At 37.3% G+C, this 25,707-nt stretch overlaps 1 protein-coding gene across 2 annotated transcripts; it reads left to right on the plus strand.

Annotated features, from left to right (window-relative positions):
• The first annotated feature begins 500 nt into the window (after positions 1-500).
• LOC122644626 (vacuolar protein sorting-associated protein 26C-like) lies at positions 501-9,126 on the plus strand. Of its 2 annotated transcripts, none has more exons than XR_006330427.1 (11): positions 501-648; positions 748-840; positions 951-1,015; positions 4,331-4,385; positions 4,960-5,049; positions 5,228-5,312; positions 5,407-5,502; positions 6,213-6,397; positions 6,473-6,561; positions 8,905-8,982; positions 9,055-9,126. XR_006330427.1 is itself a non-coding variant. In XM_043838006.1 (11 exons), exons 1-11 carry the CDS (start codon positions 598-600, stop codon positions 9,109-9,111), a joined length of 966 nt encoding a protein of 321 aa, XP_043693941.1. In that variant the 5' UTR covers positions 501-597; the 3' UTR covers positions 9,112-9,126. The 2 variants fall into 2 exon arrangements, 1 of the variants encoding a protein (XP_043693941.1); XM_043838006.1 differs by having other exon boundaries at positions 8,883-8,982.
• The last annotated feature ends 16,581 nt before the right edge of the window (positions 9,127-25,707 follow it).

A 25,707-nucleotide genomic window follows, 5' to 3' on the forward strand; every position in this document is an offset into this window, starting at 1 on the left:
ATCCTACTATTAGGTCATTTTGAATTATTTTATGTTTCTTCCAGTCCAGTGATGCTTTTAGTCGATGAAGTGTACACAAAACCAGACCAATGTTAACCGTATGGACCGAAACTGGGACCTTGGCCAAATCGATTTGAATCGGCTGATCAGATTCCAATTTAAGCACAAACGATTGGTATCACTGGAAATCAGGATCGGTGTCAATCGATTCCAATAATATGAATCGACCAATTCACCGATCCGATTCCTAATTTTTTAGTTGGAAGGCAAACCGGTGTTTCAGAATTAGGGAGGGCATCTACATTGTTTCAGGACCGGTCTAGCACTCCAGCTCAAAGTTTGAACTTTAAAGTCCAATTCTAACAAGGATTTAAAAATCGGATCATGTTGGCCGGGCTGATTCTGATTTATAGCCAATTGAGATCCGATCAATCTCAATTGAATCGGTTTTTTAAAACCCGCACGATCGATTAAAATCACCTACCTTCTTGAAATCTGTTTTTTCTGGCAAAATTTCGTGTCTCAGGGCACTTCTTTCTCTACTGTAGTTCCCGCTCCCGAATCTGGACTCTCTTGCTCTGCTCTGGCGTCGTCGTCATGTCGATTGAGCTTAAACTATCTCGATCAAACCGTATCTATCGCCCCTCTGTAGGTGTTATCTTTGTTTGAGTGAACATCGTTTAGCCCCCTCTCTCTCTCTTGTTCATAACCTTTTGACTATATTTTTCTGCATAATTTTCAAATCAGGAACCTCTTGAAGGAAAAATCATCACAAAATTTCCTTCTTCGATGTATCACCAAGGAATTCGCCTCACTGCCACTGGAACCGTTAACATGCAGGTACAATTTCATCATATCCGTTAGATTCTTCATTTTCTTGAAATTTCCAAAGACTGGATCTTTGTTTTCTTATTTTTGTGTTTCTGCTTTTACTGTTGTTGTTGCTGAAGGTCCGTGGTGGAACGGCTGGGGTAATCGAGTCATTCTATGGCGTTGTAAAGCCCATCTCCATAATGTAAGTATCCGTTTAGTTGCTGTTCAGAGTTCCATTTGAATGAAATTGGATTTCTTCTCTTAAGAATCCACCTTAACGAGTAAGACTGCCAATAGGAATTTTAACATTTTCATTTTATTTTGTTACTTCTCCATTTTTTGCATTACTACTGATATTTGTACAACAATTGTATTCGACGAAAATAAAGTGAAAGGTCTAAAGAAGGTTGTTATAATGATGCAGCAAGAGATAACCACATTAATTAATATTGTTTGGCATTGCATTAGTGAAAGAAATCAGTACTTTGATAAAGAGATCTAACAATGCAGCATCTTTTATTGGGCTGGAATAAATCACAGTTGGGAGATCCTGTTATGTGCTTGGTGGGATCAAACCTTGGGGACATGCACTAGATTGGGCCAGCCTTGTATGGGTTGGTTAAAGGCCCTGACTTTACACGTTCCATCAGCTCCTCTAGAGCTTTTGGTATATTGTTCAGGTAGGTAATAGATCAGAAGGATATAAAGGGTGTGCCCAGTGCACGAGGCTCCCGCCACTGTGGGGAGGGTCAAAATGTATATATGCAGCCTTACCCCAACTTCATAGAACGGCTGTTTCTCGACTCGAAACCATGACTACTAGGTCACAATGGAGCAACCTTACCATTGTGCTAAGATCAGAAGCAAATGTGAAATAAGTGCTCTTGTGTTTTCATTCACACTCACAACCACCACCATGTAACTGATCCTAGTCATTCAACTAAAAGTGAAAACACAGCATAAAGACTAAGAGAATAAACCAACACTAACTTATCCACATTGATTTAGAAAACTTGTATCTTATCTCTAGATGCTCCAATGCTCTACTTTCTTTCACATTAATAAATTAATACAACAGTTTTATCTGAAGAAAAGAGGGAGGGCCAAGGCACAACGGTAAGGTTGTTATATTGTTTTGAGTCGGGAAACAGCCTCTCTGCGAAGCGGGGGTTAAGGCTGTGTACATTATGACCCTCCCTAGACCCCGTTGTGGCGGGAGCCTTTTGCACTGGATACTCTTTTTTTTTTTTTTTTTTTTACCTGTCAGAAGAAAACAACAAAAGTTGGTACCAAAATAAAAACTCTCCTTAAGGTGATTGAAGCACTTAACAGTCCAAGTAGTTAATTACTTGTATTGCCTGTTTATATTTTTCAATGATTTCCATTCATTGGCGTTGAATAATGGGGTTTTATGGAAGCCACTCCTTAAGTCCATTCACTTTAATATGTCCCAACTTTTATCTACTGGTGGAATTAATGACCATTGAAATTTTCCCATAAATTGGAACATAGAAATGTAGTTAAACTGGTGAGGGCTCTTATAGTTGCAGGAGGGTTGTAATCTCTTTCAATTTATGATAACACTAGAGGTCTGAGACTTTCACCATCAAAGGTGGTGAAATTAGAAAATCAGGAGGGTTAAAATTGAACCTACTTGGAGCCAACCGCTAACAAAATAGGTGGCAGTTACTATTTCATTTCTTTTTAGTTATTACCCGGCAATGCCTTCAAAATTGAAGTTTTTTCATGCCATTTTTTCCCCTGCAATTAGATTTTAGATTCCTGAACAGTGCTGGCCAATATTGCCCAAAGTTACTTTGAAATAATGAAAACCAAAATCTTAATTTATTAACAAATAAATTAGCATAGTCTCTTGAAGGCAGCTTGATGAAGCCGGCAGGAAGAAAAGGGAGGAAATTCCTAAATTGACGTCTGATTTAACCCTCTTTCCAGAGTTTCTAGAAGGATTCCAACAGTATCAGCTAAGGTCATTGGTCTCTATTTCTGTTATAAGGTTCTAGAGTCTGATTGCAACTTCTTGTAGCTGTTAGACTGAGCAGCAATTCTGTTTTTCAGTTTCTAATTGTTTCTAAGGTAGTTTCTACTTTAGTTCCCTGAGCTAGTTTTTAGAAAGTTGTATAATTGGGACTCAAACAACTGAGCTGATTCCTGTACTCTAAAGAGTATTTGTTAAGAATCAACAACTCAGCGGAGCAGCGATTTGCAAAAGAAAAATGAAAGAGAATTACACGCACACCGAACACAAAGATTTACGTGGTTCACCCAAGATGGGCTACGTCCACGGCCGAGCGATAAACCAGAACTTCCACTATTCTGACGAAGAAATTACACAACCCTCACACCACCACCTTATGAGGTAACCCCTATATAGGAACGCCGTTTTTGGGAAAGAATCAACTATACTTCCTGGATAAAACTGAGATTAGGCTTCACCAATAACAATAATCAACTCCTCTATGGTAACTCACTGTTTTGATTAATAAAATATGTTGTTGCTTTGCTTCTGTGTGGATTCCAGTATCTATAAAGGAGTCGATTCTTGATGCTGCTAGCCAATCCTAATCCTAAGTTAGGAATCAACAAATTGATTGGCAGCAACACAGGCTGGTTTAGGCTATTATCCTGATAAACCAGGGTAACACATGGCTGACATGGGAAAGAATGAACTCATGGAATGAGCAATTTTCATTCAATAGGATCTTCAAGAAGTCCATTTTCTGCTCGAAGGGGCTGAACTGCCATGGTAGGCCTAGTAGAAACAACAAGTTCTTCATCTTGTTTGACCTCTTTCAACTCTTTTTGTGGCTGCACTGTTGGTGTAGCTCCGAACGCTTTAACGAACTATTATTTTGCAACCCTTTAAAGACAATATTTTAATGTAGATGAGAGGGTTTTAACATACATAAATTTGCTCCAGGATCAAAAACACCTTGTTGAGCTTCAATCCATGAAAGCAAACATGCAACATTGTGCCACATCGAAATAAAAATAAATAGAGAACTTAACTAGAATATCATAATCAGAATTGATGATGATTTCACCAGTTGTAAACAACATATCTACCACCTATCGAGAAACTAGACTTTTACTAAGCCCTTTAACTATAAATAGAAAGAAGTCTTTCCATTGGGCAAACAAACTCTAGTTTAGAAAACAAATGGCATCCACGGCCAGGTTAGGTTCTAATAGCAGAATTAATGCAGATGCAGTACTCAGTAGTAGCATTGGATTGGCTGAATCGACATGATAGGCTTTGGAAGCCAAACCCCAAGAATTCCAGGCTTTCCAGCCCATCAACCAAGTTCAAGGCTTCTCGGTGTTAATTTGCAAGTATTCTTTCTAGTTGGGGGGCTTTCTTGTAATTAGGTGTGGTTTTTATGTAATTCCTTATTATCCGTAGAAATGGTTGTGCGTGATTGAACTTTGTCTTCTTATTCTTGTCATACCATTTTCCTACTTCTAATTATCTAATTTGTGCATGCCACCATGAAAACAGGAATAGAAGTGTTGAAGTTAAAGCTTCTGGGAAGCTAGGTTCAGGTACAAACGAGGTAGTATGTTGAAGAAAAATATTGGTAAATTTAAATTGCTTTTAGTTTCAAATCAGTAATTGGATGATTATTTGTTGTACATATTTCGGGATGTTATAATGTCAATTAAGGCCAGATATATTCCATATTGAAACTAAAATAAGTCTTTACTTCAAGTTTTCATGATGCTAGAGAGACGTCTAATGTATCATATCTTCAACTTCTCTGGTGTTCTAATTTCCTTTTTCTCGTTTTGGAATAATTTCTATTGATGGTATACTTTGGTATGTAGTCCATTGATTGGTTTTGAAGTTACTGAATGTTCTCTTATCTTGGCAGATTACCTTTGTAATTTGGGTCTGATATTTAATTTTGCTTTCGTTTTTATCTTCCAATCTAGCTTAGATTTAAATAATTTTGTCTGTGATGTTATATTTTTTCTTCATCAATCTAGTTAGAAATTTAAAATTTTCATTGCAGATTAATTTTGCTTTCGTTCCTATCTTCCAACCTAGCTTAGATTTAAATAATTTTGACTGTGATGTTATATTTTTTCTTCATCAATCTAGTTAGAAATTTAAAATTTTCATTGCAGATACCATTTTCCATGACCTTGAGACAACAAGGACAAGATAATTCTGAACCATTTTACGAGACATTCCATGGAGCAAATATCAGCATCCAGGTGTTACACTTTCTTCTTTAAAAATTGTATTTCACTACCAGGTTACTTTTATCTTTGGATCATCATAGAATATTTGTTCTGCATGGTATCTTCTCTTCTAATTAAATGTGTTTCTTCTTTTGTTTTCCAAATAATTAATATGTTATCAACGCTGGATGACTACTACTTCCTACAAAAGTATCTGATAACTGTAGATATAAACAGAGGTTACCTGCATAAATCTTTATCTGCCACAATGGAATTCATAATTGAAAGTGAAAAGGGTAAGTACATATTTTTCTGTGCATTGTCCTTGTGCATAACTAGATAAAATATTCGTCAAATGACTTCCAAAGCCACACCCCTTTCTTTTTCCAGGAAATCATCTTGAGGCACCTGTTTCTCCCGAAATGGTTATCTTTTATATTACTCAAGACACACAAAAACATCCATTACTTCCTGAACTGCGATCAGGTCTGTCCCTTGATCTCTTATCATGTATGGTAATATTTTCTCTTATTGGTTTCTTAAGAAATTAGAGGAAATGTGCACTTTCCTTCATCTCTAATTGGGGTAAGTAGCCACCAGACAGGCAAATTCCAAAGTAAAATTTGTTATCCCTCAGATCATTTTAAAGAGTAAGGAAAATGAATCTGCAGATGAGTGTACGGATCTGGCATTTCTCATTGATGTGGGAGCAGAAGCATGCGAATCCAACCCTAGAAAGAGTATTGACCAGCCCTCTATTAATATATTCGGGCCTGGATATGGCCTTCATTCTTGATCCAATGTTGACCCAAATATGGTCCTCCTATGGTATGATTATTGAGCCTTTGTAGGTCCATAGATGCACAGCTCATGGCTTTCCTTACTGGTATAGTTGTTATTGGGTCACAAATTTAATCCCAATAAGAAATCAATTTGACTTGAACAGGATTTTTCAAGAGTTAAATTTAAATTTTTTTAAAGTTTAATTTTCTCCTTGAAATTATGTATATGATCTCCTTCCTTATCCCACATTAAACTGTTTGTGAGTTGGGACATGTTTAGGTCATTGCTAGGGTCAGTGTATCAGTTTCGGCTGACCCAAAACCCATTCTTAACTTCCTCCCTAGTGTTATCCGTTCGAAGTCCATTTTTGCTATATACGTTTCTTGTTGTAACATGAAGAGACCAATGGATAGGTGGATTTCGGATCTCTGGGAAAATCTCAACTCAATGTTCTTTGTTGGGTGCTATTAACGGTGAGCTGACAGTAGAAGCATCTGCAGTTCCTATACGCTCAATTGACATTCATATACTCCGAGTGGAGTCCGTCCTTGTTGGAGAGAAGATTGTTATTGAGACCTCTATTATTCAGACTACACAGGCATGGAACATAACATCTCAAGAATATTCTGTTTTAATTGAATTTAGTGTCACAAGTTTGTTTCTTCCTTGGCAGATTGCAGATGGAGATGTTTGCCGTAACATGACTCTACCCATCTATGTTATACTTCCACGTCTTTTGACCTGTCCAACAGTCTTCGCTGGGTGAGTTGTTGCTTTGCTCACATGAATTCCTTGTCTTATTTCCTGCTCTATGTTTGCTGCATTATAGAACCTTGTATGTTTTATGTTACCTGTTTTATTAGGTTTCTGTGTACCTTTTTGCCCTTTTATTTTCTTCCAGTTGATATTTTATAGTAGCATGCATAGGTCATAACTGATATTATCTTCCATGCGGAAATTTAAATGATCTCAAGTTGTTACTTGTTTAACGTTTTCATTGAACCATAAGGACTTATGTTTCTTGTTTTTACCAACCTATCCTACACTAGATATTTTACTATTTTTCATCTGTGGCCAAAACTAGGGACTAATTTATTCAACCATTAGAAATTAACATCTTCACTTGTACTGTGCCGGTTGGATTATATTTCTGGTGCATGCATTCTTATTTAATCCGCAAGCAGAAATTTGTTGTCATTTTCTTCTGCATACAACATATGTCTACAATTCTCATCATAAACATCCTTGGATTCCATTGTACATTGTGCATTTAGGATGAAAGAACTAAATGATACAAAGCTAGGCCTAGACCTCACTATAGTTTTTAGAGGGTCAATGTTTGAACTACACCTTGGAACCTCTGCTGGGTTTGTTTTGCATTGGATCATCTGAAACCATGTTATATGATATATCTGATAAGAGTTTTTTTTTTTGGATAGATACCTACTCTGTAGAAGGTTTTTTGTTTTTGTAGGGGGGGTGGGGTGGGGTGGGGTGGGGTGGGGAGGAGGGGGAAAGGTGAGGGCCAAGAGGCTCAAGCATGAGACCTCCTGTTGAGCATGGGCTTACCGCACCACGCTTCACCAACTGCTCTAGGCAGCTGTCCCTCTGATAAGAGTTACTAAGTTATTAGTGATAGCTTAATTTGCTGTAAGAATGCAACATCACTGAGTAGTGGCTCGTCTTAGACTCTTAGTGTAAAATCTTAATTTAAGAAATAGTTGTCTGGCACTCCCATCTAAGTTGGTTTGGTTGAGGCTTTGTTGATCACACTTGAGACTGATGGTTATCTCATTTACATGGGAAGATAATATAATTGCTTTCTCTGGCCCGATGAATTTCAACATTTTCTTTGCTCATTCGGCTTTGATTTTGTAATAGCTTCATTTTTAGAAAAGGAATCACATAAAACAAAGATCTAAAATACAGATCTGTATCTTTTATCAATATTGGTTTTTTTAGTCTTTAATTCGTACATTTTAAAACCCAACAACTTCCGTTTTCTCATTCCATTTACAAGTGGTTGGCTTATTCACTAAAAAAAAAATTTTTGATGGTCAGTTTCGTCGAACTAGGGTTCCTCTTGAGATGCTTTGGTATCTTCCATGAAATTAACGGTTATAGTGTTCACGACTTTGGATAACAGCATTTTGACATCTCTGACAAGCTCTCGGTCTGTGACCAAGACCGTTAATGGTTCCCATTATTTTGTGATCCAAGGCTACTCCCTAGCGAGAGGGATGGGAATCGGTAAGCACATTTTTAACGATAATTCCAATGTCGGAGGATATCAGTGTGCGATATATCGATGGGGAGAACCCCAAGGATAATTCTACATATGTTTCTGTTTTCATTGCTCTGGTGGTCAGAGGAAGAAGAGGACGAAGGAAGTTAGAGGAAAAGATATCTCAAAAAAATAGATGGGGAGGGAAGGACACTGTTTTGGGTAGTTTTGCAATACCCATCTTTGTTTTGGGTAATTTAGTTAAACAAAAATGCGGTGGATAATTTGGTAAACCCAAACCAGATAGTGAATAATCTTTTTAATTTTTCCCAAAAACAATTCTACAGTGCAGTCTCCAAAAGAGAAAGGAAAAAAAGGATTTCTGTGGAAGATCATATTTCAATTGTGCATCACCACTTGCTGTCAGTACACATATGACATGTCTAATCCACAACAGAGAACCAATCTCGGCACATAGTTCATAGTGAAGGGATGGGGAAAATTTTAATCTTGTGCTGCCAGAGAAAAACAGATCAAATCTTGTGTATGCATACAAAAAACTAGAGGATTCTTCATTTATGTTACTTCTGGGAAATTTGTTAAACGTTTGTATTTCTTGTGTGCTTGGGGGGGGGGGGGGGACTTTGATGCAGAGCGTGATTTTTCAAATGAGTTTATGGTTGTCATTAGTTTGCAGCAGTCCTTTAGCCTGTGCTGGTGTTATACAGTTCTTAATCTAGGTAAAACTGTGTATTGGGCCTATTGGCTCACATAGCATGTATTTTCTCTTCTTGTTTGTATGAAATGCCCACTTGTATTGCTGAAATCTTGAACAAGGCTGTCTAAATCCCGTGCACAGTCCATTTTCAATTGAGTTTCAGGTATCTATAGTAATCAGTTTCCGGTCAGATCTATCAAAACTGCATCCAAAATCTGATCCCAAAACTCCAAGACTCTGGGTAAGTGTTAAATTTTGAAGTTCAGCAAAAATTTTACCTTATTGTTTATGACATTGCACCTCTCTGTTGCAGCTAGCAATGGAGACCGTCCCACTGAGGTTAGTCCGAACCAGGCTTGACAAGTTGTAGTGCTATCTTCCCAGTCAAAAATGTTCTGCGCCATATACTAGTACACTACAACATACAGGCCATTTTCTTTTGAAGAGCTATTGATACCATGGTGCATAAACTTGCGTGAATTATGTTTATTAGGAACTGAATTTATCTTCTGAGACGTCAGAGTTCTTGTAGCTGTCATTTACTGTATCTGTAAAACAAGTTAGGCTACAGCTGCTATGGCATATTAGCCTGTATTGGTGCTACCACAGTGCCACAGGCATCAATGTAACCTGCCAGTCAGAGAGTGTGACACAAAACAAAGCTCAGCCTGAGCTTTGGCCCTTGCAGTCAATGTTTCTCCAGGCTGCACATCATCAGTACTTATTTTTGGAGCCCAAAGTGGCGGATGATCTGGTTCCTAGTTCCTACAGACATATCATTGCTGCAGCGGTGGTTAGCGTAATATTTAGAGGGCTGGATGCCTGGATTTGGACTGATTACATGGCCTATACAAAGGTGATGCACAGTCCTGAATAGGAAATAATTTGCTTGTTGGGCATTTTTGGTGATTAATAAAAAAACTTTTTTACATGATAAGTTCTCAAAAGAGTTATTACCAGTGTCCCACTGAGGAGCTTTTGCTTAAGCCATACAACCAGTTGGATAAATAGGGTACTGTCATTATTCTTTTGATGAGTGGTTGTTGATGGTTTTAGAAACTAAGCAGAGGAGCAGAGCATGGGATGCCTAAGCTGTTTATACTATGAGATTTTGAGCACTACCACCAGCAGGAGCAACTGTGTCAGCCACTCTTATACTATTGAAACTCATCCTGATTCTTCAACTTCAAACAAGCCGAATTCTCCTGGTGGGTGGCGGTTAAGGTGAAAAGGAGGAGCCGTAAAGACACCAAACAGAGCAACCATCCCATGCCGAGGTCTCTGGACCACTAAGTTGACAAAGGCACACTAATAGAAAACCACCACATACTCAAAGGAGAAAAGCTATCATTCCATTCATGACTTTCGAGTTCAAATAGTATCGTCACTGAAAGTATTCACTTTTCGCAAGTTTAGTTGATGAGTGATGACTTGATGTCCCACCTAAGAAAATAAGGAGGAGGCCATTTCAAAAGAGATATTCCTGCTCATGGTGGAGAGTGATAATCACGAGGTGATACAATGTCTACAGGATGAAAGAAAGGAGTTGGCGATTACAATTTTATGTATTTTGGTGATTATACGCCACCTGCTGGTTACTTTTTTTGACTAGTGTTAGCAGATGGCCCTATCTGTCTCAGATAGGATAGTTTGGTCCAATTCCAATCCCCAAACGTTGTTTCAACTTCAAAACTGTAATATGTTCTTCTGAATAGATTTCATTTTCTACCAAAAAAAAGCAAAATGAAGTTACTGAATTATAAGGAAAAATAAATACTGTAGGCTTCTAGAAACCATTTAATAAGTTGGATCGAACACCCATTTATGAACCAATAAGGTCTGCTTAAACTTGAGAACTTGAAACCTTCTTTGACACATTGCTGCGTGTCCATAGGAAATTGCCATTACATAGAGCCTTAAAAGCAACTTTGCGAGCCGCTTCAGTATCTCCTGCATCTAACAACTTCCCTTCCGTAATAATAGAGGGGCCTCTAAAATCTGTTATATATCCGCCACAAGCTTTTTTTACTGGATTGTAAAAAAGTGCAAAAACACACACTACATAGATTGGCGGATCCATGAATGCCAACTCTTGTGATTGGGAGTGAGAGTGAATAACTTCAGTAATTTGATCAAACTCAAAACCTCTCTGCATCATCAATTTATAATAAAACCATTAGTGATCAGAGACTAGATTATGGACTTTCTTATTGTCCAAATGTTAAATACAGGGAGAGAGTAACAGCTAAAATATGATCAACATACATAGAATTCATATACAATATTAGAAATTAGAAGATCTCTGTAGAAGGCTACCCTTGCCAATTAAATGATTAAATCAATAGATGAAGATCAATAAGTATGTTTTAAGCTAGGGGTGTAAATGAATAGCTGAAATCCGTTTCCCTATCCGTGTCCATATCGGTTTAGCACTATCCGAATCCGTCCGAAAGCTAAACGGATGCGGATATGGATAGGCTATAGCTATCCGAAAAGCTATATTTACATGTAAATGGATAAAAATTTAGTTTCCCTATCCGTGTCCGTATCTGTTTAGCACTATCCGAATCCGTCCGATATCTAATCAGATGCGGATGCAGATATAGCACTATCCGAGCCGAATCCAATCCGTTTACAGCCTTATTTTAAACCAACTCGGGAGAGAGAGTGAGAGAAGTGGGGGGGGGACCTTTGAGATAAGATTATATATAGAAGTCAATAGGACATCTTTTTAAAGAAGAATTTGGAATACGGGCAAAACAAGACTAGGGTTTAAAAACCCTAGTCTAACCCTAAGTCCTCTTAGCTCAAGCCAAGCTCAACCTGGCCTTAGGTCAGGCTGAGATATCTCAGCCCATGCCCAATCCTGCCCGGCTCAGCCCAGCCCAACCCTGCATTGGTCTTCAACATCTGCCCGGATATCACTAATAATCGTTGGGTTAGTCTTGGTCTTGTTCCTGAATATATGGAAATTCTCTCCTTCCATATATGATCGATAGTAGCACAGAAAGCAATCATGACAATACCACCAATCAAGTCTCCCTTAAATTACTTAGCAATCCACCTAGCCTCCAAGATGACATTACTCCCCACCCTTCTAGAAGGAGAACAAAGCTTCAATATACTTCTCCAAATCTGTTTAGTAAATGGGCGAAGCAATAATCCCTTTTGTATTGTCTTCAATTGCTTGTACTTGCATCTCAAATTTGGGCAAAAACTTAAGCGAAACATTGTACTTTTATTTTTTCATAGTGCATTGGTGCAATATTTGGCCCTGTGATTTTTTCCTTCTACGTTGGAGGGTTTTCCATGTAAAATGTTTGGTGTGTATTGTGTGATATCTTTTTGTTTCTCTTATTTGCTTGGGTTAAAGTTGCTTGACAACTTTACATTGGATTATTGGTATTTCTCAATTCACAATAGACAAGTGGGTTTGATAATCCCTACAATGTCATCCAAATTTTCAGTATTTTATAATAAATATGTATGAAATATTAAAATCAAACTGGTTAGCGTCCAGAAAAGAGCCTATTAAGTCAATCCGATAAAGTAATCTATCTGAACTAATTCGAGTTCACTTTGGTTTACTACTATACCAGCCCAAAATTGGTTCAGCTCCACTGAACCCACACTGGAGAGGGAGAGGAAGATCCAGAGGAGGAAGAACTACCGAAAAGGGAGATGGTGAAATGCAGGGATTGCCGGCAGAGAGCTGGAGGTGGATCGATCGGCAGTGATGGCAAGAGGAATGGGGGGGGGGGGGAGCTGGGGATCTTTCCAATATAGGTGGCAGCTGGGGGCAATCCCTAACACCCCGCACTGGAGAGGATCCAAATCCATGTTTAGAAACAAAATAAAGAAAAAGGCAAAAACATAATTATACAAAATTCATAATGATTTAATGATTGATTTATGTGACTATCTCTCTGCTCAAGTTCAAAATTTCAAAGTGGATGAAGCAACTTCGACGCATCGTGAATCATGGATTAAGTATATGATATTGATGATGATAGCTGAAAAAACTGAGAAATACACATTAATAGAAGAGAAAAACACACACTCACGGAGGAGGAAATATTATCGATGATCAGGAGAAGTCTTTTACTCTTCACAAGTTTAGTTGTACTCAGGGAGCATTAGGTCTGGAATCTATAGAGAATTAGTAGAAACTAGGCAGAGATTAATGAATTGTAAGGAAAATTAAATAATGTAAAATTGTAGAAGCCAATAAGGTCTGCAAAAACTTAAGAACTTGACACTATCTTTAACACATTGCGGTGTGTCCATAAGAAATTGCCCTTTCTCGAACCAATAAAAGCAACACAGCGAACCGCTTCAGTTGTTGTTCTTCGAGCTCTTTGATCATAGAATGTTGGAGCCCAACTAAATTCAGAAAGATCATGTGAGATTTGAGCCCAACTAAATTCAGAAAGAAGATCAGTAATCTTTGTAGCCTTTGAAAAATCTTTCTTTCTTCTCCACTACTATTAATAGCATCAACTATCTCTTTTGCATTAGAAACCAAAGCGTTGGATACCATGCCCACGAGCTAATTGCAACCCACAAAGAATGGCTTTTACATCTGCTTCAATGCTATCTCCTGCATCTAATAACTTCCCTTCCGTAACAATAGATAACATTGCTTCTCTAAGATCTGTTATACATGCCGCATAAGCATTTTGGACTGGATTGTAAAAAAGTGCAGAAACAAACACTGTATAGATTGGTGGGTCGGCCATGTATGCCAACTGCTGTGATTGGGAGTGTTCAGTAACTTCACTCTGCATCATCAATTTATAATACGATTAGTATGCATAAAATCCTTATACAAAATTAGATTTATTAATTTCACTCATTCTAGTTAGCAATCTAATAAGGGTTTTGTAGATAAATTAAAGAGGAAGGGATTTCAAACATAACTCTTAAGAGGGCTTTCATTGTATGTAAATAATACATCAAACTAGTATAATCTCTAGCCAAAATTTCCCTTGTTAAGCATCACCTAGACTTGTTGTTGGGTGCCTTGGTCACCTTGGTTTATGCTTTAGACCACCTGGTCCATAGGCTATTAACAAAATCTCCAAATTAAGGAAATATTAAACCATATCCTTGCCCTCCTTAGTTATAGCTTTGAGAGATCCTACCAAACTCAAGCAAGAGTTGAAATTAAAGCCATGTTTGGATGTCAAGAAAAGAAAAAATTCAAAAAATTTTGATTTTGAAGAGAGTGATAGACACATAAATCAATCATTTCATCAACACAGATCTTCTACAGTGCGCTGCCCTATCTTGCTTGTGCTGCACAGACACAAGGCGGCGTGCATTGACTGCCTTACCCCGCTCAGGCAAGGTGCTCGGGCAGGGGTAAGGCGATCAATGCGCACCGCCTTGTCTCTGCGCATCACGGCAGGACCGGCAGCCCATGCTATAAAAGATCTGGATCCTCATTCCATAGCCTAACATATGATCAATAAGTATGTTTTAGGAACAATACATACATGTAGTACATGTCTAAGTGGCCGCAAGCTCTCCTTATAGAAACCGAAGAATGTTTTTCCCTCTTTATCAGAAATGAATCCACTAAAACTTGCTGTTTGGAGATGGTAATAGAACAATCCGTAAAAATAAAACGATCCTTCGTTCCAAGTCTCAATAAGCACCTTAATATTCCCCTTATCATCCTCTTTTATTATGTCTCTAGGAATATAGTACCCATGACGGCTATGGTACTACCCCAAATTCTTCATTCTCCACGTTGAACGCCAAGATTTTCCGTTCTCTATCGATCAGCCAGTGAAGAGTTCCATTCACGAAAGCTGGACATTGATCATCATCGACATTGTAGGTGGAATTTCCAACTTGTTTCCAAGCCCAAGGAATAGAATAAGAAGAAGAAGAATCCTTTCTCATCCCCAAAGTGAAAACCCTACATTCTGTTGGGGCATTGGGATCGATTCTTAAGAAAGGACGAATCAAATGAACTACTTTATACTCATCGGTAGACTCAATGAATCCAAAACCAAAGGAACCACCATACTCAGAGAAGTGAAGTGGTTGCAATGTTATGATTTCTTGTGTAGTTGGATTACAAACATGGACTTCAGTAGCTTTAAAGGAAGTGAAACATACCAGATCGAAACGGGTAGGCAACACGAGATTGCAATAATACTTGTTGGAATTGAACTCGAATTTGTTTAAAATCTTTACTTCTGTGTCGAATGTAGATAGGAAAAAATTAGGTAGTGGAAGATGATCTTCTTCTCTCTTTCTAAATAGACTTGATATGGTGAGGAGAAGAGGTGGTTTAGACTTGAATTGCAAGTGAATGAAATGAGGATCATTTGGTATGACATGAAGCCATTGTTTACTTAGACACTGGAACCTGAGGAGGGACTTCACAGGGAGCGATGAGAGCACTTTGAAAAAAATATCATCTGGTACCACTATTGATGATGGATCATCATCATCACCACCACCACCACCACTGGTATTAATCATCTTCTCCTTTCTCGAGTAGATGAAAAAGTAAATAAGAATTCAGATCTTTTACATTTGTTAAGCCAAGGAACTAGAAGATTTTCCTAATAAGAGGGGATGTGGAAGAGATAAGTCTGCTATGGAAGTGGTTTTCTCCCCTTTTTAAGGTGACGAGATGACCAGAGAGAGAGAGAGAGAGGGATGAGTTTGTTGATTGATCTACCCTTACCTTCTTTATTTACAAGGATTTCATTTTGTGTTTAATTACTCCGATAAGGCATAGGGAATGCACAAAGTAAAAATATTAAAACTGTTATTTTATAGGGGCAGAGAGGTCATTTCACATAAGAATTACATGAAACGGTTTGTACTTTGTACTAGGGACCTAGGGTTTGTGTGAAATGATTTGTTCAAAAAACATTTGATAATAATTAAGTCGTTTTTTACTCTTTTGTTTTAATATTTTGATAATAGGGAGGAATGGGAGGAACAATCCATCTCCTACTAAAAAGACTACCATCCGCTCTTGGATCTTCTCGAGTATTGATGACTAAGTCAGGCCTTGGGTCCCCCACAAGAGAGTCACTGTCCCAAACTACACCCTCAAAACCTACACCGCATTCATTGAGTAAATTGTTCCGACTCAGACTGACAACATCCCTATCATCCACAATTGACATAACAGAACCTGAGATTACCTTCTCAGAAGCTCCAACGTCCCATCTTAAAGGAGGAGGCTTGCCAGGTGGGCTATATCTATTGCTCAAGTCTATTTGATTTTCCAAGTGTCGTGATAAGGAAGATTGACTCTATGTACTCAGAGACTCTTTGGGTGTCTTGGATTCACCATAGATATTTGAGATCATACTCTATTTGGACTATCATGCAGTTGCACAATTGCTCTTGGATGTGGCATAAAATATTGAAGTATCGATCTAATACGGAGTTCATGATTCACCATATTATTGGCAATAGGCATTCTATTAGCATTTGGCTAGACCCTTGGCACCCATATGGGGTGCTTCTTAATAGATCTGGGGAGAGAATCCGATACAATGTTGGATCTCACAGATTGGCTCTCATTCATGATTTGATTCGAGATGATGAATGGGACCCGAGACCCGCAGTTTCTCTAGACCTATTATGGGCCGGGTTTTCCTCCTAGATCCTTCTTTCTCAATGAGGTATATGATTGTTTTTTTCTCTTCTTTTTTTTTTTTTTTTTTTTGGTGAAAGTAGGGGAAATGAATTTGGCTATGAAATTTTAAGACAAGATTAGTCTAGATCATGCATATCATTCCAACCATTGTAATTGCCACATGACACCTCTACATGGACTTTCAACTAAGGGAAGTGAATTAAAATCAAATTTTACCAAAGTGAAAATTTTTGCAATCAGACTTACATGATAGTGTAACTAACTCTAAAACATTTCAAAGTTGATTACTAAATTTACTATACATTAGAATCAAATTCCTTAAATTTGAAAATTAAAATAAATTTTATAACTAAAATGAAAATTTATTCATCAACATTTGAATACGTAGTTGAAGCTTGATTACAAAGTTCGAGTAATCACGGAGTGGAAACTAATCATATTGTCATACACGCCATTGACAAGACCATTCTAGCTAAAGAGTCAACAACATTATTGATTTCCCTTCCCTAGAAATAAACTGAAAGGAACATGTTTGAAAATAAATTTAAAAATGTAAAATGTTCTCTAAGAGAGGCTTAGAAGCCAAAGAAGCAGAGACCACTGATCATGAGAGGTAAATAAAAAAGCTCCTTGGAATCTGTCTCCATAAAAGATGATTAATGCAATCTGAAATCGCCTTTAGCAAGGCCACAACAATTGGAATCTATAAAAATAGAAAGAGGTTAATGAGTTATATTAAGAAAAATAAATACTGTAAGATTCCAGAATACACATAATTAAGTGGTTCATCCTTCTATGAACCAGTTAGGTGGTTTTCTAAAAAATAATAATTTCTTCGTACTGTTTAAAACCTTAACAGCAATTTGGCAAGCCACTTGAGTTGACGTTCCTGGATCATGGAATATTTGAGCCCAACTAAATTCAAAAAGAAGATCAATAATCATTGTAATAATCTTTTCTAGCCTTGGAAAAGTTTTCCTGTCTTTGGTATTAATAATGGCTTGAAGTAGCTCCTTTGCATTAGAAACCAAACCAATGCACTGGATTCCTTGCCCACGAGCTAATTGCAATCCACAGAGAATGGCTTTTGCTTCTGCTTCAATGCTACCCCCTGCATCTAGTAATTTCCCTTCAATGGCAAAAAACTGACCTTTAAGATTTGTTATATAACCTCCATAACCACTTCTGTCTGGATTGCAAAAAAGTGCAAAAACACGGATTACATAGATTGGCGGGTTCTTGTCTGCCAACTGCTGCAATTGGGAGGGAATAACTCCAGTAATTTGATCAAACTTGAAACCTCTCTGCATCAATTTATAATAAAGCATTAGTGATCAGATTATATTTGGGACTGCTTAATTAGGCTGTACGTGTTTGGTATGTATTCTTGGAATGCATTCTAAATCGATTGTTGCATTCCCAGATGATAAAAACAGCTATTTTTATCATCTGAGAATGCGAAATATGCGTACTGAACACTGCTTTAGTATTCAAATCTTAAAATTTGGTCAACATAAAATCCATAAATAGTATAAAATGATATCCAAAATTAATTTTACTAATCATAGTGTATTAATAATATATATAAAGAGGAGAGTAGGAAGTAGATGAAGTAGAAAAGGAGCTAGAGATGTTGAGAAACACTCAAACTAATTATTCACTAACCTGAATCTCAAACCATTCTTGTACAAAATGGCTAGGGAAAATTCCTTTTTACAGGGTTCCAATAGAGTTTCTAGCTACAAGACATCTCTACATGTTTCCAAAATATCAATTGTCATCTGACCTAACAGTCTAGATTAAACCAAAGATGAAGTTTTTTTTCACAACAGTCATACCATATAAAACACAGCCTTACTAATCAAATTGCGAAAAAAAATTAAAGAAGATTTCAACTAAGAATGAATCCAAAGACCTATACATAATATATCAAAATAAGTAGAGGTAGGTATACAATACCTGTAGAACATGTCTTAGTGAGCGCAAGCTTATAGTATAGAAACTGAATAATGAACATCTCCCATCCTCACATATAAATTCACTGCAACTTGAGGTTTGGAGCTGGTAATAAAACAAGCTACCATACTTGGTCTGAATAAGCACCCTAATATTCCTGTCGTCAACCGTTATGTCTCTAGGAGTAAGACCATTTAACCCACCATATTTAGAGTATTGAGGAGACACGAAATTCAGATCAATACTATACTCTTTTACCCACTCAAAATTAAAATTAACAGGATTCTTCTCATTGTGAAAGTGAAAGTAGTAGCCTTTCAGCATCCATATGTCCATTCTCTCAAGTGCTTCAACACATGAAAGGCAGAGTAACCCTCTAAGTTCCACCAACCTGAAACTATGGCCGAAACTAATAAAACCAATAGTTGTAATATAAGAGGGATATGGGACGAATCTAAATTCTTCACTTTCCAAGTTAAACGCCAGGATTGTATGTTCGACATTGGATTGGTAATATCTGTCGATCAACCAATAAAGAACTCCATCAACGAAAGCCGGAAATTGATTTACTACTCTGCCTACTTTGCAGGAGAAAAAATTTCCTATTTTTCTCCAATCCCAAGGAGAAGCATAAGAAGAAGGAGAGTCTTTTGTCATCCCTAAAGTGAAAACCCTAAATAAACGATTATTCAAATGAACTATTTTATACTCGTCGGTAGACTTAACATACCCAAATCCGTAGGAATTACCAAAACCACAAGAAGGGTAAATTGGTGGCAATGTAATGAGTTCTCGTGTAGTTGGATTACAAACATGAACTCCTTTATTGGAATTGAAACACACCAGATCAAAACGGGTAGGCAATATAGAGTAGCACGAATTTGCTGGAGTATTCCTTGATTTTATAGGGAATTCGCTTAAAACCCTCATTTCCATGTCGAAGGAGGATAGGAGAAGTCTTCGTTTCTTAGGTGATGGATCTGATACAGAAAAGAGAAGAGGTGTTTTGTAATTGGAATGCTGATAGAGTAAGTGAATGAAATAAGGATTATTGGATATGAGATCAAGCCATCGTTTACTTAGGCACATGAACCTGATGAGGGACTTAAGGGGGAGTCTTGAGAATACCATCAACAATACATCTTCAGGTACCATCACCACTATTGATGATGATGGATCTTCATCACCATTACTACTACGCCCTAGACGACGACGACCTCCTCTGGTATTAATCATCTTCTGGATCCGATCTAGTATTATGTTTTCGATGACAAACCCAAGATTAATGCAATGAAGAAAAGCATTAATAACTCTAATATAAAGATGATTTTTGTAATAAGGGGGGATATGGAAGAAGATAATTAAAAATGGAAAGAGATATTAAAGTTGAGAAGACAGATAATTTACCAAAAAAAAACAGAGTTGAGAAGAGAAATAGATAGAACACCAGAGCGAGAATGTAGAGTTTTCTAGTGAAAGGGATTTTGTTTGTGAATTTACCTTCTTTAATTTACCCAAATAAAAAAAGTTATCTTAATTAAAAAGGATTCTATATATATTCCCTTATGGGTAAAGCCCGAGATGGTTAAAGTGATTGTTGTAACCTCATTTATTTTCCCGTGCTGGTGGGAAAGGGTGGGGCATTGGGTCACGGGGGTGGGGAGTTGCAGAGGGGGTGAGAGAGGGAGACAAAGAGAGGGAGAGGAGGAGGAGGAGGAGGAGAGGAAGCGGAACCGAAGAGGGAGGGAGAGAAAGCGAGGAACTACAAAAAAATAACTTGTACCACGCTGCCCTTGCCCCGCCCTTCACCACCAGTTGTCACCCCCCAATACATACTAGTTTGATTCCACAAAGACATGCCCCCAAAGCAAGGGACTACACTTGTAGCAGGAATGTTCCTGCTACAAGGCTAGCAGCAAGGAAATGGAATAATCCAGAGAATGTAGAGTTTTCCGATGGAAGGGATTTTGTTTGATAAGTTACCTTAATTAACATAACAAAACTGTAGTAGATTAGCTCTCTCTAATCCCCTGTGGACGGAAAAGGATTTTGTCCAGGTGTGGCGGGAGCTGAAACATCCAAACAAGGGTGGGTTGGATATTTCACATGTGGGGCACAGCTCCCACCACAGTTGGACAGGAGTCAGGTCTTCGTGGACCTCACAAGTCACACCCTCTCTCCACATTAAAAACCCTCGGTTGGATAATTCGGTGGGAAACTGTACTTTGGCATCCTAGCAATCCCTCTCCCTTTAAATGACTGCCCTGTCCCTCTACAAAACGAAAATCCCCCTAGTCGATGCCCCACCCATTGGTCCCTATGCTGGTGCAGGCCACGTGGAAATCTGGATTTCAAAATCCAGAAATTCTTTTGTACATCGCATGTGCATCACACTTCCCAGCTCCATCAAGATTGTTCAAAGGGGGGCTCGTCCATGTGGCGAAGCTGTGGTACCAAGCAACAAGATATGTGACGCACCCTTATGCCGTAGAGGAGCCCAATCCAGTGATTCACGTCTTCTTTAATTATAGAACCAAAATCTAATCGTATGGACCGTAACCATGGTCTATAAATCCTTTAAACCGTAACCCTGGTTTTTTTTTTTTTGGTAAGAAAACCGTAACCCTTGTTCAGTATTACTATCAAGCTCTAAAGATTAAAGCACAGTTGCAAGTTATACCTCTCCTGCCACGTGGTAACATGAATATATAGCCATTTCATCATTTTAGTTAAATTATATTTGGAGAAATTTTGCCAATATATGGTCCTCTTAAGAGAAGCTCTTGAGAGTCTAGACAAAGTTTATGAATAGGTAAAATGATTATCTATCAATTTCAATATTAGTGCAAAATTTTTTGGTTGTAGAAGAGTTGTTATAAGTCAACGAGTAAGAGGTTATGAATAGGAAAATCGATATTTAACAAAGTTTCCATTGATCTCCTTGTTTACTATATAAAATTAGTTTGACATTTAAATGAATGATTTGATAGTAGGATTCATCTTGTGATTTCACTATTAGTTGTCTTTTCATCTATTAAATTCAATATCTGTTATCTTCCCCTTATAATGATAGACAATGATTTCACTATAAACTCTATTTATCCATTGATTTCAATATTAGTTATCTTCTCTTTGCAATTCATTTCTCTTTCGATTACAACATGAACACATCAAATCAATTTCTTTATTTTTGGTTTGTTTATTTGGGAATATGATTTAAAGTGTTTTTACCAAATCTTTCCTCACTATAGATTGAATGTAAGATTTCATTATGGTTTAAGCCTGTAAACAACTGATCTAAACCAATATTAACCCGATACTAAAAAGTCGAAACCGATCAAAAATCGAAGTTCCTAAACAATTTGGTTTTGGTCTAACCTATTTCCTTACTGAAACTAATTCAACCCGATCGAAACGAACAGTTTGACACCTCAACAACTAAGCCTCATCCTTTACAATTGGAGCGATTTTTCATCATTGGGCAGTATTTAATAATGACAAAATTTATTTGATAATCAAAGATAAGATTTTAGGTGAATTTTAATTTTTTTAGTGTCTTGCTAATTTTGAATTTAGAATTAGTTCATTGTAAGATCTTGAAGAATATTGAACAAAACCTTATGGGTGTTGTGTATTATCTGGTTTAGATAGATCCTCACATTTGATTTGTTGCATGTCCAAATCATTCTCCATCTATCAAATAATAAAAAGACCAAATAAGTAGTCCAAGTGACATAGGTAAGCACTTCACTTTAAAGGGATTTGACCATCTCTCATTTGGTGACCTTTAAAAAAAAAAGTGGTCGGTGAAAAGGTCCTTGCTCATCCTTTATGGAAAGTTTTTTTTGTTTCTTTATTATTTTTTATTGAGGGAGGAGCGTGGGAGATTCAAATGCTTTCATTTATTTTACAATGGGGAAGAGTTTTATGTTTAGGAGTGTGGCCTCTACGGCTCTGCGCCAGCATGGAAGTCAATGGGCATACCCGCAAGTAATGGTGTAAATTGGTTTGGAATTGATTATTTGGTTTGATTCCAGTGAGTATTATTAACGTGATTGAAACCAATCCAAGAACCGCAACGATTTTGAAATTTGATATTCAAACCGAACTTTCTCGATTTTGGTTTTGAAATTTGGTTCTATTCGGTCCTTACATGGTTCAGTTCTAGTTCCTATACTCAAACCATATACTATATTAATTTTCTTTGGTAAAGATATTTTTTGTTTTTGTGGAAATTTGGTAGAGATATACTATATTATATAATATATATTATAACATATTATTATAGTATACTATAGTAGAATTATAAAATCTAATACTAACATTAGTAATATATACAATTTACAAGTATTATAATGTATTAATATATTAGTGTTATAATATAGTAATATACTAAATATACTAGCATCCAAATTCAATTTGGCTTTGAAATTTGTTTTCTATGCTGGACCTGAAATCAAACCGAGGTATCGATTTGAATTTGACACCCTTACACGCAGGAACATCAACATGGGCAAGATTTCATTCTTTCATGGAGGCACGGTGATCATTTCGTCCCATCTTGTGTTTAGGCAAGAGAGCCAACGAGCCATACTCCCAAACAAAATCCTTTTTTCCTTTTTTTTTTTTTTTTTAAATGTTTTCATGCAAATATGACAATTTGGTCTTCTAACTTTTGGATAGGTATATTGGTGCCCCCTCCCACCCTACCGAAAAAAGGAGAGAATATTTGGATATGGATTTTCTAAATAGGTTGGATCTCGAATTTGGTTTTCATCTAGACAGTAATAGGCCATTATGATTTCAACCAAAAAATAAAATAATCGGCCATTATGATTAGGACTTCCCCTTTTTCTATGTTTTTATGAATAGGATCTATCTGTTATCAATGGTCTTTTCTTAATTCTGTCATAAAAATAGAAATGATTTTCTTTCAGACACCTTTACTAAAAAAAAGATTTTCTTTTAGATAAATTTTAGGAAAATTTACGAAACATCTCCTGAAAAATGGGTCGAAACTTAGATCACCCCTTGAAATTTGAAAATACTCAGATCACCCCCTCTATACTAACGGTGTTTGCTGTTAGTTATTGGTATAAAAGGACTATTTTACTCTTGTGTTAAATCATTAGAATTAAATTTACAATACTACCCTTTCTTTCACCTTCAACCTAAAATACCCCATTGCCTCTGCTTCGCTCAAGCAGCACCGCCCCTACCGCCTTTGCTTCCTCACACCTGCAACTCAATCCCGGCAGCCACCGGTCTGAATCAAGAATAGTGAGAAGCAGCTGAGGAATGATACAAGACCTGGGATCGGTTCGGATGTCGAATCGGAGGGTGAAGGTGGAGCACATGCGTATGATGATGAAGAATCTGACAAAGTGGGAAAGGAAGAAGCAGCAGTCGAACAAGCAGAGGAGGGAGAAGGGGAATTTCCAGCGTGGCTGTAGGGTTCTTTCCAGCGGAAACCCTCTTTCGATTCAATTTATAAAACTCATTACAAATCAGAAATCAAGTTTTATTTCAACTGAAACCTGAAACCTAAGAGATCTATGTGTTACGAATCTACCTAAAAGCTTAGATCAAGTTTTATAAATTGAATCGAAAACCTGAAACCTTTGTAATCGAGTTTTATAAATTTCTCTTAGGGATGGGCAATAACAATATCAGAAATCAAGTTTTATTTCAAGGAAATATGACTGAAACTACTTATAGCGGTAGGTTTAGATTCAGATTTGAAAGTGGTTTTGAAACCCACTATTCCAGCCAGCTTTGGAGCTTAGGTTCAGCAAGATGGGTTGCCCAAAGGTAAGGCCTCAACCCCCTAAATCTGAGTAGAAACAGAGGATCAACGGAGATTGATCCAACTTTGTGGTTGTCGGTGTTACATGGAAAACAAAGTAACAGTGTAGGTTTAATAGAAACAGAAATAAAAAAGAGAAAAAGGAAGAAGAAGAAATAAAGAGAACAGAAGAGAAACGTTACCTGGGATGGGAGAGAGAATATCAGAGAGGAGATAGAGAAGAGGAACGGAGAGTATGCTCCCATTGGTCCAATCGATCAGGAACGGAGACAGAGAAGATGAAAGGAGCAGGGGTAATATTGAGATTTGGCTGTACAGGATTTTCCCTTCAATCTGGTTCATTGAATCTTCACCTTTCTCCACGAGGTACGCCGATAGCGCCAGCGGCGGTGCTGCAAACAGAGTTGCAAGAAAAGGGTGGGGTATTTTAGGTTGAAGATGAAGGAAGGGTAGTGTTGAAAAATTTAATTGTACATGTTAAGTTTTCAGATCTAAGGGTAGTAATTTACTCTTCTCAAGGGTAGTTTAGGGTTTTAAAAAAATTTAACTAGCTAACTTCATCAATTAACTAACGGTAGGGTCTAATTTGAGTATAGGGCTCTAATGCAGGGGGTGATTTGAGTATTTTCAAATTTCAAAGGGTGATTCGAGTTTCAATCTATTTTCAGGGGGTGTTTTGTAAATTTCCCTAAATTTTAATTTTAAAAAATATATATGAGAGTCTGAGGGGGTTCTTTGAGCCAGCATCACAGGGAAGCACACCAATGGGAGTACCAAGATCATTTCATGTGAGAAGAAGAGAAGTAGACACAACGGTGCCAACATGCCCTACCAGTGGGCTTAAAGAACATTTTCCTAAAAAATTAAGACAAAAAAAATAAAATCCTGAAAGATAACATGATGATTATTAGCACAATTAAGATAGACCACAGTTGAAGGCTTTTTCTATGGACCATCCAAAATACCTTTTACCTTCCACTTATACATTTGTATTCCACAATAACATTCATTAGTGGGATATCGTTGTGGTCATCGGATCTATCAAATTGAGAAGACAAAAGTGGTGAACTTCCCATTGATTTTCCTATAAATTATACTTATATTTACACTAGATATGAAAAAATAGGCCAAATGTTCTTTGTGCCCGTCAGAACATAGGCTATGCCCAAATACATGGGATTGATGAAATGACCACCCTACACTCTAAATGGTAGACCCATGTGTATGAATGCAGACCGTGCTACGACACACTAGTGATTGTGAAGCATTTTATAGACCATAACTATGGCCATCAAATCGTAGATTATGTCAATAGTTTCTTTTTTAAAAATCATAGATTACACAAATTTTTTTTTTGGTAGAATCATAAATTATATCATCTCTGGGCATGGGATGAGGAATATTTATTTTTTTGGTAAGAGATGAGGAATATTTTTAACCAACAATGGTAATGAGGACACGTATCTCTTTGCCCGCCAACAACCCTTGGGCCGGAAAAGCAGAAGAAGTGCGAGAGAGAGAGAGAGAGAGAGGGGCAACCAACAAAAGGACAAGCTTTTGGTTTGATC

Source organism: Telopea speciosissima, chromosome 11, assembly GCF_018873765.1.
Source record: "Telopea speciosissima isolate NSW1024214 ecotype Mountain lineage chromosome 11, Tspe_v1, whole genome shotgun sequence".
Taxonomy (NCBI): Eukaryota; Viridiplantae; Streptophyta; class Magnoliopsida; order Proteales; family Proteaceae; genus Telopea; species Telopea speciosissima.

Bases quoted from the DNA above. Each gene is read 5' to 3' on its own strand.
- LOC122644626 (XM_043838006.1), top strand. From the start codon at position 598: ATGTCGATTGAGCTTAAACTATCTCGATCAAACCGTATCTATCGCCCC. The intron at 841-950 runs GTACAATTTCAT...TTGTTGCTGAAG, and splicing joins CTGGAACCGTTAACATGCAG to GTCCGTGGTGGAACGGCTGG. The intron at 5,050-5,227 runs GTGTTACACTTT...TTCCTACAAAAG, and splicing joins GAGCAAATATCAGCATCCAG to TATCTGATAACTGTAGATAT.